The following is a 17,952-nucleotide window of genomic DNA, read 5'->3' on the forward strand; positions in this document are numbered from 1 at the left end:
AAGCATGCACTCATGTGTGTGGTGAAACACAGATGAGTGCATGCAATAGCAACTGTACATTTTGAAAAATTAAAGATAGAGCTAATAGCGATAGCAACTGAACATTTTGAAAGATTAAAGATAGAGTTGATAGCGGATCTATTTGAGATCATAGATGTATTATGCAGTACACGTGGGCATTTCCTGGTTTATAACATCACAAGACTGTTCTGACAGCACAATATTGATAAGAGATGCACTGTAAAATAAATGTTTTTAGTGCATCTACGTTTACCCTCAGTATTGATTTCAATGGAATATGGTGGAAATGTATTAAAATTAAATACTTGTCATTGACCAATTTGAAAGATATTCGAGAATTCTGGTCCTTGGTCTGCTGTCAGCAGGGTTAGAAATTAAAAAAAAATTTCAAGGGCTTTTTTTGCCCCCCTTAATTGATTTTCGGGGGCTTTTTTTTGTATTTCGGGGGCACTGAATTTGTATGATGAAAATTAACATAAGGATTATAAAACATTGTTGACACTTTTTTTACAGTCTTCGTCCCTATGTTTGATAATGTAATGTTAATGTCTCCATATATAGGGCTCTACGCTAACCTTTTTCCCAAGGAGCACATGTGCTCCTAAATAAAATGTTAATAAATAAAATCTAAATAAAAATTTAGGAGCACACAAAGAAATTTAGGAGCACAGTGAAAATTGTTCAAGTAACACAGAGTTTATTAACTATTTATCTCATGCATTATTATACTGTGCGTGTGCACACTATGAATTGAAAATGGGGGACCCTGATGTAAACAAGACGAAAGTCTTTCTCTGGTCTGCATCCCCTTAACTTGTGTGTATTGAGCTGTACTGTATTGTACCCATTCTGCAATCTGTTAATAAAGTTTTCAATCAATCAAACGCAAAGGATATCGGTTGTCAAGCTGCTTTTGTATGTTGTAGTGTTGTTATGATACCAACATTTTGACTTTGATACAGATAGGAAAGGTAATGGAATATATTATTAGATGACAGAACATTGAAAATTCTTTATACAATTATTTAATTCATTATGAAATAGAAATTCCGTTTTTGGGTGGAACGTTTGTTGCAAGGAGGGAGGAGGCGGGGACCGCTGCGTGTTACACACAACACGGAGAAATGGTCTAGCTGCTTCGGTGCGTCGTTAACGTTAACGTCGGAAGAAATTCCCCACTAAGCCCTAAATTCAGAGCAGAGCAGTATCCTAATGACTTTTATGCTTCAGTCGATAAGGTGTTTTGCGAATTCTGTCAACATACCGTGGGGACTGGACCCGCAAAAACACGTGCGAATATCACTTCAAAAGCCATGTCAGCCGGATTCCTCTCTTTCTCCTCGTCTCTCTTTTGCTCAAAATGAAAATGAATGGGCTTCATGGCTGGCTGATTTTTTTGCGTTGTCTGATTCTGAATGTATAACTTGCCTAAGCCGGTACCGTGACTTTGTTTTCGGGCGCTACTGTGATTGGACGTTTATGCGCCTTGTGTAATGTGGGACTATTATAACAGCGGAGCTGTTTTGTAATCGTCACTCGTCTCGAGTAAATGATTTTTCCGGGTGGCGCACACACACATATTATTAGGGCCAAATACAAGGGAAATGCTCGCACTGTAGATCATATATATAATTATATATATAATTAGTAAACTGTCGGGGGCATTTTCTGCCCCCCTTAACTGATATTCGGGGGCATTTTGTCCATTTTCAAGGGCATTTTGCCCCGAGCCCCCGTTAATTTCGAACCCTGGCTGTCAGCCTATCCAAACCAGATCAACTGTAGGAGTTAGTTAGATAGATAGATAGATAGATAGATAGATAGATAGATAGATAGATAGATAGATAGATAGATAGATAGATAGATAGATAGATAGATAGATAGATAGATAGATAGATAGATAGATAGAAAGGCTGTCCCCGAAGCCTGTTTTTGGGATTTGAACTTCGTCAGGGTTTTTCCAACGAACCTTCGAACGTTTTTAATTTAAATTCTAAAAAAAAATTATATATCCTCAAACTAAATCCTCAATTTGAATAAAGTGATTAATCTGATTAAATTAGTCTTTCTTTTTTATTAAATCAACTTTATTTAATGAATATAACTTAGCAGTTTTTTTTAATACTATAATATTAGTGTAGCCTAATCTTTATCTGCAACTGTGAAGAAAAACCCCATTGGTTTAAACAGAATGAATAGACGCATAAAAGAAATAAAAAATAAAAAATAAAAATAATTTTTTTTTTATTAAACATTTTAGATAGAGGGCGGTCAGGTGGCGTAGTGGAGATTGCGCTCGTCACCAATGCAAGAGACTGCGGTCTCGACTCCCGGAGTCAGCATTGCCTTGGCTTGGGCTGATCGCTATACTAACTCGTTTGGCTGGGTTAGGGGGAGGGAAGCCGTGGGTGGGAAACTGGCGTTGTGGACGCCTACAGGTCAGGTCTGGGCGCTTGCTCAGCGGAGGCAGGACTTGAGGAAGGCAGCGTGACCTCCCACGCGTTACACTTCACCAATGAGAGCCCTCGCTGCCAGGTGAAAAGAGAGTCACTGGCTGTCGCCGCACGTGTCGGAGGAAGCGTGCAGATACTTCAGGGTTCCCTTGTACCGACCAGTAGGAGAACATGCGCACAACAACCAGGTAGGGGAGGGGATTGGAAAATCGGAGAAAGAGAGATACAAAAAAAATTAAAATTCGAATGTTAATGTAACGAACGAACATTCGAACGGTCTCAGCCTTAATAGATAGATAGATTCGCTTGGGCAGGTGTAATAAAGATTTAGTTGATGTATTTTATTTTTTTTAACTAAGAAAGTCACATTGAGATTAAAAAAAAATCTATTTTTCAAGTGAGACCTGGCTAAGACAAGCTGCAGCAAAGGAATACAAAAGTTGCACATAAAATACAAAAACCAACAACAAATTACACAAATACACTAAACACCCCATATCAGAGCCAGAGGCAACCTAGCAGCGCAGGCAGCAACAATAGACTATTAGGGCAAATCAAAACAATGACAGAGTGACCATTGATTAAACCTTTCATGAGGCATTTAAAAGCATCCAGTGATATGCTTTTCACTCTGATATCCAGAGTCAGAGAGTTTCAGGTCATTCTGTAACATGTTCCAAGCCGATATATTGCCATTAACAGCTTACATAGTATAGTGGCTGCAAACGTCTCTGTGCCTCGGTGGGCGATGGGCGACTCTAAAGACATTCACACTGCGTTTCTGCATTGCGCTCGTGTAAAAACAACACATAGTGCTCATTAAAATGAGGAGAACCGGTCTCTAAGTAAAGCCGGAGCCAATAGGAAGTGGAGAGCCTGAGGAGTGGCCTACCGTGTCGGAGGTGCTTTCCAGGAGGAAGTTGATAGCTCTGTTGACGTCCTCATTACAGTCATGGAGCGCTACCATGCATTCATCCTGGTTCTTCCCAGTCACCTCCATCAGCTGGTAGAAGGTGCAGACACACAAAGACAGTGTTAAGAAACAGAAGCTCCTGCCTTCATGTCGGCCCTCTAAAGCACATCAAGACCAGGCCAACACGACAGTTTAGATTATTAAAGTGCAATAGTAATATACAATGTACAGGTGATTAAACTGGATATAAAATTATATATAAATTAAATTAGTACTACTGAGTAATAGTGCTATCAGATGTATAAGATAAGATAAGATATTCCTTTATTGATCCCCTTGGGGAAATTCAGGCATCATAGCAGTTGGGGGATTGGGGGGTAAAAACAACACAAGCAGTAGGGCGGCTACGTGGCGTAGTGGGCAAGGCGCTCGCCACGAAATCTGGAGACGCTGGGCTCGCCTGTTCGAGCCCAGCGCTCCACATTTGCTTTCAGTTTAGCTGGTCGTCCGTACTAATACACATTGGCCGTATTAGGGGGTGGGAAACTGATGGGTGGGGATCGGGCGTTGTGGACAGCGACTCCTACAGGTCGGTTGGTGCGCCTGCGCAGTAGAATCAGGAAGTGTCGGGGGCAGCGTGAGCCTCCCACGCGTTACTCCTCGCCACTGAGAGATCGAGCTGCGCAGGTGAAAAGATGCGACTGCCGTTACCTCAAGTACCGGAGGGGACTTGTGCTATGTATGACTTAGTCCACATTGCAGCCGGCTTGTGGGAGGCAAGAAACAGCGTTCGTGACAGGGGAGGGTTGAATTGGATGATACGAAATTGGGATGGGAGAAAATATAGAAAAATGGGAGTAAAAGTGGACAAAAAAAAAAAAAAACACAACACAAGCAGTGTACACAAATAAGTTAACACTTTGGCTGCCTAAGGTTAAATTCATGATATACCATAGATTGCCAGCTCTATTTGTCTATGGAGAAAGTCCCCTTCTTTGCAGGGCTATAACTTTTTAAATTCTATTGCTACATTGCCATTATTAGGGCCCATTCAAAGTCCTATATGTATTGTTCATTGTGTAGCAACGTTAAACTTTTTCATTCACATATTCATAGTAAAGCATGGTCTAATGTATAAGTATGTTTTCATCTCTTTCTGCAGCTTTCTCCAGAACGTGATATATAGCCCCAAATGCATTATATTGATGATGAAATACAGTTTGATGGCAATCAGCGCGATATAAAAAATTCCAACTAGACGTACTTCTAGAAGTTACTACACGTCATCTGATGTTGACCGGATGGGCGAGGGGGCGTTTATAATTCCGTGGGCAGCGTTATACCAATCATCTAATGTGGGTCAAATGTTGATAATAGCAGTTAGTATCGAAGACGGTAACGTTACACGCTGAAACTCACCCCAGTCTCCGCGCGCCGTTGGGCGATCATCGTAGAGTAGAAATCTTATCATTATGGGATATATTTTTACCCGGTCCATCTCCAGCTTGTATAATGGTATATACGTCCAAATCATGTTGTTTATCGAGTTATTGCCAATCGATCACTGTGTAGCGTGACGAGCCAGAGTCCCATGACCTATAGCGAGCGCCCGGAAGTACTACGGACGTCTAGCACAACCTCTATGGCACATCCTGTTTGGTGATTGCGCCGATCGGCCACCAGATGGCGCTCCTGAACCGCCAGAGAGCTCAGTGGGTCCTGCTGGTGGATCTCAGGCCAGCGGAGGGGACATATGAATCAGATCGCAGATTTTTGAAATATTGATATAAGGACGCTGTACAGCGTCCTCCGGCAACTTGAGCATGGCCCGCAATGACGTCAAAAGACGTTTCATGGCAGTCAAAGTGTTAATATAATTTACTATCTAACTAACTGAAATATACAGTATTCACAGTGTCACATAAGGTGCAGTATGCATGAGGTAGTGTTATAATTTACTGTCTAACTAACTGAAGTATACAGAATTCACAGTATCACAGTATTCACATAAGGTATGCATAAGGTAGTGTTATTGTCCTCCTTGGGTTCCTATTAGTTCTAGTTGGATGTCTGGCAGCAGTCCCTGCCCACTGATGGCCGCTGGTATGAAGAATTGTCCGAGGCGGTTAGTTGAGTATCGGGGGGTATGAGACGAGTCTGTGGCTGAACGTGCTTCTCATCTTGACTAGCTCGTCGTAGAGGGGGTGGGAGGGATTCTCCAGGATAGCAGCCAGCTTCCTTCTCATCCCTCTCTCTGCCATCACCTCTAGTCTGACCAGTTCGACTCCCACGACGGAGCTAGCCTTCCTCACCAGCTTGTTCAGTTTGTTGGTGTCCCTCGAGTTGATGTAGCCCCCCCAGCATGCCACAGCATAGAAGAGGACCACTACAGACTGGTAAAATGACTGCAGCAGTCTATTGCACACGTTGAAGGACCTGAGTCTCCTCAGGAAGAACAGCCAGCTCTGTCTCTTCCTGTAGAAGGCCTCTGTGTTGTCCGACCAGTCCAGTTTATTGTTCAGGTGTACCCCAAGGAACTTATATGACTCCACCACCTCCACCTCATCCCCTCTGATGGTGATGGGAATCGGGGGGGGGGGCCTCTTCTTGCCCCTCCGGAAGTCCACCACCAGCTCCTTGGTCTTACTGGTGTTGAGTTGGAGGTGGTTTCTGTCGCTCCACCCCACAAAGCTCTCCACCAGGGCTCTATACTCCTCCTCATCATCATCGGTGATGTAGCTTACGATGGAGTCGTCGTCAGAGAACTTCTGCAGGTGGCACCCGCTTGAGTTGCGGCAGAAGTCTGAGGTATAGAGGGTGAAGAGGAAGAGTGACAGCACAGTTCCTTGGGGGGCGCCGCTGTTGCTCACCAGTACGTCAGACTGACTGTCCTTTAGTCTGACGTACTGCGGTCTCTCAGTGAGGTAGTCCTTGATCCAGGCCACCAAGCCCTGCTCCAGCTGCATCACGGAGAGCTTCTCCGCTAGCAGTGACGGCTGGATGGTGTTGAAGGCACTGGAGAAATCAAAGAACATAATCCTCACTGAGCTGCGCGGCTTCTCCAGGTGCGTGTACGCTCTGTGGAGTATATAGATCAGGGGTGCCCAACCTTTTTTGAACCAAGATCTACTTTTTAATTTACCACCTAGCCGAGAGCTACCAGCCAAAATTGTATATTGTAAGCCGTCATTTGAGGCTTTATAAAAGCAGCATAATGAACACAAATCTGTCAGTGCAGAGTCCGACCTCATCTTAAATAACAAACAGCATTGCTTGTTGTAGTTAACAAGGAGAGGCAGAGTTGATTTTGCAAAAAATAAAAAAATAAAAAATAAAAAAATAATTTTTTTTTTTTTTTTATAGAATTTTATTAATTGAGATCTACTTGAAATCAGCCCGCGATCTACCTGTCGGTTGGGCACCACTGATATAGATGATGGCGTCCTCCACCCCGATGTTTGCCTGGTATGCAAACTGCAGGGGGTCGAGGGAGTCACACACCAGGGGCTTGAGGTGTTGCAGGACCAGTCTCTCAAACATCTTCATGACGTGTGACGTCAGAGCGACTGGCCTGTAGTCGTTGAGGGTGCTGGGTCGTCACTTCTTGGGCACCGGGACAATGCAGGAGGTCTTCCAGAGCTGGGGCACCCTCTCCAGCCTCAGGGAGAGGTTGAAGAGATGTTGGAGCGGTGCTGCCAGCTGCTCCGCACATGCTTTGAGCACCCTGGGATTGGTGTTGTCCGGTCCTCTGGCCTTATTCACACTAATCTTGGAGAGCTGCCTCCTGACCTGGCTGTTAGTGATGGTCAGGGTTGGGGCTGATGTCTCCGTAGGTAGTGTGCTGTTGGCTGGGGTTGGTGTTTGTGGGTGATGGGCAAGCTGCTGCTGCTGTTGGGGGTGGGGTGCTGGTGCTGATGGGTGTGGGTGGGTGGGGGTACTTGAGTCTATTCTATTCTACTACTTATTGCACTGAACTATTGCACTATTTTACTCTGTCTATTCTATCTTACTCTTTTTATTATTGTCTATTTTTAAAACTCAATCAAACCAAAAACAAGGTGGCCTGTTGGGATGTTAGATCCTAATGTGAAAAACTGTGATTTTTTTTATGTCTGCACTTTATGTGCTCATTTTATGCCTGTCTTCTTTCTGTTGTGGAGCACTTTGAGCTGCAGTTTCTGTATGAAAGGTGCTATACAAAAAAAGTGTATTATTATCTAGATATGTAAAAAGGATTATATGCAGGTATGTACAGACAGATGTGGTATATACAGATGTGATATATATATGGTAAGTATGTATATATATATATATATATTTGTACTGTGGCATGCAGCGATAGAGCCTCACCCATAGCATCACATACCATCTCAAGTGCATGTGTCACTGGTGGACAGGTGTTTAGCATGCCATGGAATGATACCATGGAATACCCATGGAACAAGAGCCCACACCCTGCTCAGCCCCGTGACCGAGACAAAGAGCCTTGTATCCCGGGCCGACCTCGGCACAGCACTACTCTCCCCTCACCTGGTTGACTTTGTCCTCAAAGTCAGCATCGTTCTTGTCGTAGATCATCTGAGCAAGTCGTATCTGCTCTGCAGTAGCCTAGAGCGAGAGAGAGAGATAGAGAGTAGAGTAGAGAGAGAGTAGGTAGAGAGAGGGATAGAGAGAGACAGACAGGGAGAGAAGGTAGAGAGAGACAGAGAGAGGGATATAGAGAGAGATAGAGTAGGTAGGTAGAGAGACAGAGATAGAGGGATAGAGAGTAGGTAGAGACAGAGTGAAAGAGAGAGGGATAGAGTAGGTAGAGAGAGAGACAGAGAGGGATAGAGAGTAGGTAGAGACAGAGAGAGAGACAGAGACAGAGAGACAGAGAGAGTGAAAGAGAGAGAGGGATAGAGAGATGGAAGGTGTAGATGAGGGACAGGGTTATAGGGAAGCAGTTGGTACCAGGTACTGTAGCAGAAACAAATAGCAAGTGGTTTCCAAAATTCTGCCACTTTTTATTTCGATTTTTAACCATGATTTAGAGAACTTCCCAACAACAAGGACGCTCAGCAGCCAAAGCGGCTCTTTGTCTAGTAGAAAAACTGACCACCATCAGCAGCTGCTCTAACATTTTGGATAATTTTACATACCTTCTGTTAAAAAAATCTAAACACGATTTGCATTGTACTGAATCTTTAACCCTTTTCTCGCCAATGACGTGTTAAGACGTCATTCCTCGCCATGCGTAATCTGCCAATGACGTTTTACAGCGTCTTTGAGATCAATATTTCTGTCATGGTATTCATATTTCACCCACGGATCCTTGACTGGTGCTGTAGGACTCCGCTCAACTCTCCAACGCTTCAATACCGCCACCTGGTGGCCGATCGGCGAGTTGCAACCGGATGTTGATAATTGTGACGCCGGTGTGTCTCCCTATTCCCTCCGGACTCCATCTTGACACACTGGATAATCGATCCGTTGCCATAACTCAATAAACAACATTATTTGGACGTATATAGTATTATACAACCTGGAAATGGATCGCATAGATCAACATCCCATAATAGCGATCTTTTTGCTCCACGCTCATCACCCAATGCTACGAGGAGACTGGGGTGAGTTTCAGCCTGTTTGTTTACCATTTTCGATACAAACTGCTCTGATCTATATATCACCCATACTACATGAATGATTTAACGTCGGCCACGGACTTATAAACGACCCCCCCCCCCCCCCCTCCGGTCAACCGTGCATGATGAGTCATAACGTCTGGGACCTTGTACAGTTGAAATTTTTTATCTGCCGTCAATCGTATCAAACTACATTTGATGATCTAATATATGCATTTATGGATTTAAGGCGAGACACTGCAGGTGAATAGTCAAATATACTTTTTTTGTTGATTTTGAGATTTTGTTATATTTTGCTTCCTAAACATGTCTTCTATGAAACTAGTGACAATAAAACGTCAATAACACACATTTAGTTGTTTATTTTACATCATTTTGCCTTATTGCATCCATAAATGTGCACATATTTGGGGAAGTGCCTCATTTGCATATATAAACATAAATTTCAGAAAACTTGCAATATATTTTTTCTTAATTTATATGTACATAACAAATTGGGAAAGTTTCATAGTGATATCTATTCAAATATTTTTTGCCTATTAGGGGGTACTACACTGTACTACACTGTTTGTAGCCTGTGTGTAGTTCTGTTCAGTTCAATAACATCATTATTATTATTATTCAGTTATCAGGCATGTGTTTAGGTTGTCTATTACTAATGGTTTGATTAGGTATTGTGTTTGTAAATATCTGTTTAAAAAAAAAAGTATGGCATTTTACAATACAGAACTTTGAAGGCGTTTTCCCAAAAATGAGTTTTAAGAGTTTTTCCTCATACTCTGAGCCAGAAATCTCCACTTCAGTAGCACTCACATACACCAAACATTCCAGTTCTATTCATATCTATGTTCTGAAGGTATTTACAGAAGGGTTTGTTGATATCGCATTCATACCCTGATTTATATCACATTTTATTCCTAAAAACATGGCGAAATATGGAATTTTACCATAAAAATGGACTGAATGGAGTATTTTCTGATTCATGGAGTGATAAAAAGAGATATCCAAAATCCCCTCTGTAATAACCTTTGGCTCTAATATGTCAACAAAATGAAACTATAATTTTGAAAATGGCTTTATCCAATGTTCAGATTTCTGTCCTGGAATTATATGCAAATTAGTGCATATTTAAGTAGATCATGCCTCATTTGCATATTTAAACATACAATTTCAGAAAACTTGTAATACAAAAAAGTCTTAATATAAGTAATCAACTGGGGAAGTTTCATTGTGATATCTATTAGTTAATTTCTTTACCCTATTCACCTGCAGTGTCTCCCCTTAACTCACGTTCTATGAAATACTGCAGAAAACGATAAAAACATATTTATACTCATATTTCATATTTTTGTATGAATGTGTGAATGAAAAAGTAAAACGTTCCTACATCCTGAACGATAGCTAATCGATGTTGAATGGGCCATAGTAATGTCAATTTAGCAATACAATTTAAAAAGTTATAGCCCTGCAAAGTAGGTGAACATCTCCATAGACAAATAGAGCTGGCAGACTGGCTACAAGGATGGATATAAGCGTGGCAGAGAAAGGGTTAATAACTCAATTTTGTATATATATATATCCTAATCACCTTTTAATGTCTTTGACATGGTGAAGTGTCAAGTACCAATTTGGCCCATGATCTACACAAGAATGTGCACACAGCTAATAGGGGTGGACGGTATGGTCTAAAATTTATATCACGGTATAATTTGAAGCATAGACGGTAACGGTATATATCACGGTATCATCGTTTTTGATTAATTTTTTTTTTTATATAAAATATATATATTATATAATTAGACTTGTACTTGTATTATCTGCAAGACATCGCCACCACGCAACAAGCTCCACTGTCTGTGTGTACTCTAGTAGCCTCCAGCTACGGCCAGGATTCTCCGGAGCTGCACCTGGACCTATACTCGAGTAGCCTCGAGCAGAGCTACGGCCAGGATTCTCCGGCGCTGCACCTGGACCCTATTGTATTGGTATAACGTTAGCAAGCCCTCAGCTCGAATACGCATCGAATCAGTGTTATAAGACATTGATATCAGGAGCTATCTGTAGCTACTGCATATATAACGTTAATACAACGCCTCAGTGAATTATTTAGTTCAATGGGACATTTCGTTTTAAACGGTGAACTAACTTGCGTTAACGTGAGCTAACAGGTAGCATACACGTCTCTAGTACTAGACTTTGTGGAGCGTTTGTTGATGTCAGGAGCTATCGGTAGCTGGCCGACTAGATACCGTTCGGTTAGACAATGCCCCATCATGTATTAAACTAAAAGTGAATAGTTGACTGGGTCATTTTGTAACGGTAGCTAAGCTAACGTTAGCTCAGGGAGACGCCGTCCCGACAGCTCCCGTGTCCCGTCCCACTAGACTACTAGACCCGTGTTTACATGCGTGCGGTAGGGGCTGGCACGCCCACTGCGCAAAGCCTCCTAAATAACTTTTTCCAGTTCGCACATATCTATTATCTATGACTAATTCTATCTATTTTTAGGGGCAAATGCGAGTGAAATAGTCGCGCTGTGGTTACATGACGTCATTGCTATTTTAGAGCTGCACTACCGGTTACACGGTATAGTAAAAATCCATACCGTAGAGCAAATTCATACCGTTTATACCGTATACCGTTCATACCGTCCACCCCTAACAGCTAACATTACATCTAGCACAATCGTACTGAAGTAGACGGGCCATACTGAAGAAGTACTTTCCATTCGCCCATGAGCACACAGAGACATAAACAAAATCAAGCTTTATGGACTCAAACTGCCAGCACTGGATCTACGTTACTTGTTTTAAAGGGGATGTTATTCAAATTAAGAGTGTGTATGGGTTTATTGAATGATTTCATTCAGCACTGCTAAGGACCTGTATGACTTATCGCTTTACACCACGGTCATATGGCTATTTCCCACCTGGAGGTTGTTTTGTTTCCGATTGCCATCATAACTGTATGTGTGTTTACTGTAAGCTTTCATGCAAATTCTGTTATATGCAGAAAGCCTCTGTACCACTGCTTACATGTATGTGTCTGTGTGTGTGGCAGTATTACATTTGTATGTTTGTCTGTCTGACTCTCACCTGTCTGCGTTTCTGTCTTTGAATTCCAGCATAACACATGTATGCATGTGTGTGTCTCACCTGTATGTGTTTCTGTGGTTGTGAGGTGTGTGTGTCGTGTCACCTGTATGTGTTTATGTGGTTGTGAGGTGTGTGTGTGTGTCTCACCTGTATGTGTTTCTGTGGTTGTGAGGTGTGTGTGTCTAACCAGTGTTTGTGGTTTCTGTGGTTGTGAGGTGTGTGTGTCTCACCTGTATGTGTTTCTGTGGTTGTGAGGTGTGTGTGTCTCACCTGTATGTGTTTCTGTGGTTGTGAGGTGTGTGTGTCTCACCTGTATGTGTTTCTGTGGTTGTGAGGTGTGTGTGTCTCACCTGTATGCGTTTCTGTGGTTGTGAGGTGTGTGTGTCTCACCTGTATGTGTTTCTGTGGTTGTGAGGTGTGTGTGGCAGCAGGGGGCAGCGGTTTGTCCCGAGGACTCCGGGCCTTGTCGCCGCCCAGCGAGCTCATCATATACAGTATATACAAAACTCTGTATGTACAAAATAGAAAAATCTGGAAGGGAAACAAACAAGACATACAGCAGAGAGAGGGACAGAGTGAGATAACGGACAAGCTTCACACTCAGTGTTCCCCGTCTACTAATCTCTTAGGTAGCCCCAAATAAGTGTGTTTGTTTCACCGAAAAAGAAAAAAGGTAAAAAACAAGCTGTCATGCATTATCTAGGCCTAGTGTCCTTTCTGGACAGGGTCCTTGTCTCAGGTGCATCAAAATACACCAGAATATCTTTTTACAATCTGGAACCCAATTCTGGAGGGCCAGAATCAATACTGTTGAGAGGGGTCGTTTTGGCCCACGTCCTACTTTGGATAGTAGGCTAAGCATTGTGCCTCGTTACATTAAGATGGTAGACTGCAATCCAAACAGCATTATTTTCCAATGAGAGATGTCAGCAAAAATCTGCTCACGCCAAACAGCAGAGTGAGTGAGAGTTGAAATAGTTCTACTGCCCTCCGTGGCAGATATTCAAACTGGATGTTGAGTCAAAAATGAAAAAAAGCTCCTCTTTTGCTTTGTACAACCAAACAAGAGCTTGAACATGTTGAACATAAGTCTTCAAACCCCAATGCAAAATGCACCCCACTGTCAACTTTACCCCCCCCCCCCCCCCCAAAAAAGAACAGGGAGATTCTGCTGCTGCCGACCATCTTACTTACAGATTTGTCCCCCCAAAAAACAGTCAACTTATTCTACTAAAGTTATTCTACTAGTCTGTTTCTCTGCGCTCCGGTGCGTTTTCACTCCTGAGCTGCACGCAGGTTACACAGCGAGCAACACATATTGGACACGTCTCCCTCGTAAACAGTTGGGCTGGATTGCGCAACCGTGAATACCGCCCTTATGGAGGCTCCCCCCGACACACACACACACACTATAGGGCTGGTGATGTAACTACATTGAGGAAAAATCTAGGTCAAGGAGGGGAGAGCACCCAGTGTCCCCTTACACCCCATAGCCTCCTCCATCAATACCATTCATATAGACTCTAGACTAGAGCGTGCAGACAGTAATGTCACGAAGTTGAAAACTACTTGTACTAACTAACTCACTCCACTGAACTCCAGCTTATGTCCCGCTCCTTCAAATACTCAAAAACGATTAGCTCGCCTATAAAAAAAAACGTGTCAGTCAAGTCCACAGGTCAGTGGTATTTTTAGTATTTACAACTGACAAGCAATGCCACAACAACACAACAGTGTGTCCTTAAAAGCCCCTCCAAACCATCCCATGAAAACAAGCGGTTATGTAGTAATGTCATGCAGTATTACTATTGCACTCGTAAATACTAGTATTGCAAATTACGAACTGTGTTCCTGTTCCACCATCTCTTGAATCAAGCTATTGTTAATAAGCACACAGATATCCCCATTGACCCCCCACTGGTTTTAGGTCTTGAGAACAATGCAGCTCCCAGCGCCTGGATGACGTATGGAGCAAAACACGGCTGCCCATTGGCTGCTTGACTTAACAAAGCTAATGCAAAAGGACAGACAGGCTTCTAACGTTTGTGGGTTAAGCTGGTGCAGCGAACCAAAACAAAAACAATATTTTTTTTGGTTTGTTATTTGAAACATACCGGATGATCAATTGCGATTTTTTTTTTTGCATAAAATGTACGAATAAAGAATTTGGGTCGACCTACAAAACAATAACAAATCAATCATCCAGCAACCAAAACACTGCTGACTTTGCACGGCTAGCTGTCACCAACAATCACACCGAGTTTAGTTATCAACATAATCATCAAATCAAAGAGGTAAACAACAGAATAATCAGCGTGTGCATCTAAGTTAAATCTACACATCCAGGTTATTAAATGGTAATAAAATAAAGACCCCAAAACACCCCAACGACCAAAATGTAACAGAAAATGGCTGTCAGTAACGAAACGTTATAGTTCAACCGTTTGAATCTAAAACACAATTAACTTATTACTACTAGGCACATTTATTAGTTAAATAACTCACTAATTAATCGTATTCTCGTGCTGCTATTTCCAACAACACAACCCTGTGAGACGACCCTGGTACTTGGGATCATAAGAGTTATTATAGACTTGGGACCCTTTGTCCTCGCTAGCCATCATGCTAACAGCTAAGTAGCTCGTAGACATATAGCCTGTTAGCCATCATGCTAAGCTAAGTAGCTCGTAGACATATAGCCTGTTAGCCATCATGCTAAGCTAAGTAGCTCGTAGACACATAGCCTGCTAGCCATCATGCTAAGCTAAGTAGCTCGTAGACACAATGCGATGCAGGGATGAAGCTAACGATGCTAACCGTGTTAAACCCAATCTGACCGGTCGACGGCTTGATAGCTTATGTCGGTTTTAGTCACTTAACACTTGTGAATTAACAAGAATTCAAAACAGTAGGACGGTGTTTTTGGGCACAAACGGGTGGAGGACGGGACCAGTTTGTCCTCCTCGGGCATCACAACAACACGTTAGCTTTAGTTCGCTAACAACAAAAGCTTTTATCAATTCCAACGGAAAAATGGCCACAGTGCAGAATCCCCATCCTAGCTGCTCTGCTGCCGCTGCTGCTGCCGGGGAACGAGCCCCGAGAAAACAGACCCGCTAACTAAGGTCATAATAATAAAGCGAGGCGAGCGACTTCACATTTCAACAGAGACGCCGCCAATGAGACGATGTAAACGGGTTAAAAACAGCAGAATGTTATGTTTATGAGAGACGAAACGAGATTTGTTTTTTTTATTACCTGCTAAACACGCTTCACTCAGCCAGCAGCAGACAAGGTGGTCACGTGACGTGCGCAGCCGCCGCGCGCCGCTTGTTCTTCCCTGCTGCTCAGTGATGTTCTACAGTACTACTAACCTAACCCTGACCCTAACCTTGTTCTACTACTAACCTAACCCTAACCTTGTACTACTACTAGGAGACTGGTAACCTAACCCTGACCCTAACCGTGTACTACTACTAGGAGACTGGTCACCTAACCCTGATAACCTTGTACTACTACTAGGAGACTGGTAACCTAACCCTGACCCTAACCGTGTACTACTACTAGGAGACTGGTCACCTAACCCTGATAACCTTGTACTACTACTAGGAGACTGGTAACCTAACCCTGACCCTAACCGTGTACTACTACTAGGAGACTGGTCACCTAACCCTGATAACCTTGTACTACTACTAGGAGACTGGTCACCTAACCCTGACCGTGTACTACTACTAGGAGACTGGTCACCTAACCCTGACCCTAACCTTGTACTACTACTAGGAGACTGGTCACCTAACCCTGACCCTAACCGTGTACTACTACTAGGAGACTGGTAACCTAACCCTGACCCTAACCTTGTACTACTACTAGGAGACTGGTAACCTAACCCTGATAACCTTGTTCTACTACTAGGAGACTGGTAACCTAACCATAACCTTGTACTACTACTAGGAGACTGGTAACCTAACCCTGACCCTAACCTTGTACTACTACTAGGAGACTGGTAACCTAACCCTGATAACCTTGTTCTACTACTAGGAGACTGGTAACCTAACCCTGACCCTAACCTTGTTCTACTACTAGGAGACTGGTAACCTAACCCTGACCCTAACCGTGTTCTACTACTAGGAGACTGGTAACCTAACTAACCTTGTTCTACTACTAGGAGACTGGTAACTAACCCTGACCCTAACCTTGTACTACTACTAGGAGACTGGTAACCTAACCCTAACCTTGTACTACTACTAGGAGACTGGTAACCTAACCCTGACCCTAACCTTGTACTACTACTAGGAGACTGGTAACCTATAACCCTGACCTTGTACTACTAGGAGACTGGTAACCTAACCCTGACCCTAACCTTGTACTACTACTAGGAGACTGGTAACCTAACCCTGACCTTGTACTACTACTAGGAGACTGGTAACCTATAACCCTGACCTTGTACTACTAGGAGACTGGTAACCTAACCCTGACCTTGTACTACTACTAGGAGACTGGTCACCTAACCCTAACCTTACTACTAGGAGACCGGTCCCTAACGTAACCTAACCCTGTTCTTCTACTACTAGGAACCTGGTACCCTAACCCCATTCTACTACTAGGAACCTGGTACCCTAACCCTATTCTACTACTAGGAACCTGGTATCCTAACCCCATTCTACTACTAGGAGACTGGTACCCTAACCCCATTCTACTACTAGGAACCTGGTACCCTAACCCCATTCTACTACTAGGAACCTGGTACCCTAACCCCATTCTACTACTAGGAACCTGGTACCCTAACCCCATTCTACTACTAGGAGACTGGTACCCTAACCCCATTCTACTACTAGGAAACTGGTCACTAACCCTGTTCTACTACTAGGAGACTGGTACCGTACCGTAACCCTGTTCTACTACTAGGAGACTGGTACCGTTAGGGACCAAACTTAACCGTTCTGAGATTGGTCCCTAAACTCTCTGGAGTCAACATCAACATAACCTTTCTAGGGGCGCACCACGTTAGTACATCGCACACCTACACGGCCGTCCCGGGTTCTCTTCCCGCTCCCGGGGACATTTGTTGCATGTCTTCCCCGCCTCTTCTCCCGTTCACCCTCCTCATCTGTCGGTCATGTCTGACCAGGAATAAAGCAATAAATGCTAAAAAATAAATCTTAAAAAAAACATAACCCTTCTAGTCAACATCACCTAATTTTTCTGTACTAGATGGCAGCTGCTCACCAATATTTTATTATTTATATTTTAAAAGTTGAAAAGTGTGCAATGATCACAGGCGGATGGACATGGTTGTTTCATGTAAACAGAACACATCTTGCAGTCATGTACCCCACTAAATACCTTTATTTAACCAGGCAAATTAAATACCTTTATTTAACCAGGCAAATTAAATACCTTTATTACATAGCGTTTCGATTTTTTTTTGGGCGTTTTTATCGCTTTATTTCCACTGGGCAGTCCAGTAGGGAGAGACAGTGGAGGAATGGGAGACAGAGTGGGGGGGAAGACATTCGGCAAATAACGACGGGTTGGGGAGTCGAACACGGGTCGACCGTGTCGCGGCTGAGCGTGCTATGTGGTTCGCCACTGGGGCGCCCCATTACATGGCGTTTTAACATTCGCGAAAATGCTTGATTGTGATTGGTCAATAGCGCTCGGTTGCCCATAGCAGCGGTCAGTTATTTTTCGATAACTGACCGGTCAGGGACAACCGAGCAATAATGGCCGCTGTTCGCAGCCGGAGCAATCAAGCATTTAGATCGGTCATGAAAGCTGCTCAGCATATGCACAGCTGCACTCATCAGTGCAAGCTGCCGGCGATGACAGCGCGGAGCCACAGAACA

General features: G+C 43.2%; 1 protein-coding gene across 6 annotated transcripts in view; it reads right to left on the minus strand.

Moving 5' to 3' along the window:
- The window catches only part of ubap2a (ubiquitin associated protein 2a), a 102,339-nt gene extending 86,889 nt beyond the window's left edge, over positions 1 to 15,450 (minus strand). For 5 of the 6 annotated variants that reach the window (XM_084316334.1, XM_084316333.1, XM_084316332.1 and 2 more), the window contains exons 1-4: positions 15,365 to 15,450; positions 12,497 to 12,637; positions 7,918 to 7,995; positions 3,367 to 3,477 (exon numbers count right to left, since the gene is read on the minus strand). In XM_084316334.1, the coding sequence (XP_084172460.1) occupies positions 3,367 to 3,477; positions 7,918 to 7,995; positions 12,497 to 12,595 (288 nt within the window). In that variant the 5' untranslated portion in view covers positions 12,596 to 12,637; positions 15,365 to 15,450. Of the gene's footprint in view, positions 1 to 3,366; positions 3,478 to 7,917; positions 7,996 to 12,496; positions 12,638 to 13,300; positions 13,436 to 15,364 lie in introns of those variants that run through there. The other variant, XM_084316330.1, reaches the window with a different exon arrangement.
- Between the last annotated feature and the right edge of the window lie 2,502 nt (positions 15,451 to 17,952).

This window comes from Notolepis coatsorum, assembly GCF_963971535.1.
Source record: "Notolepis coatsorum genome assembly, chromosome: 6".
Lineage (NCBI taxonomy): Eukaryota > Metazoa > Chordata > Actinopteri > Aulopiformes > Paralepididae > Notolepis > Notolepis coatsorum.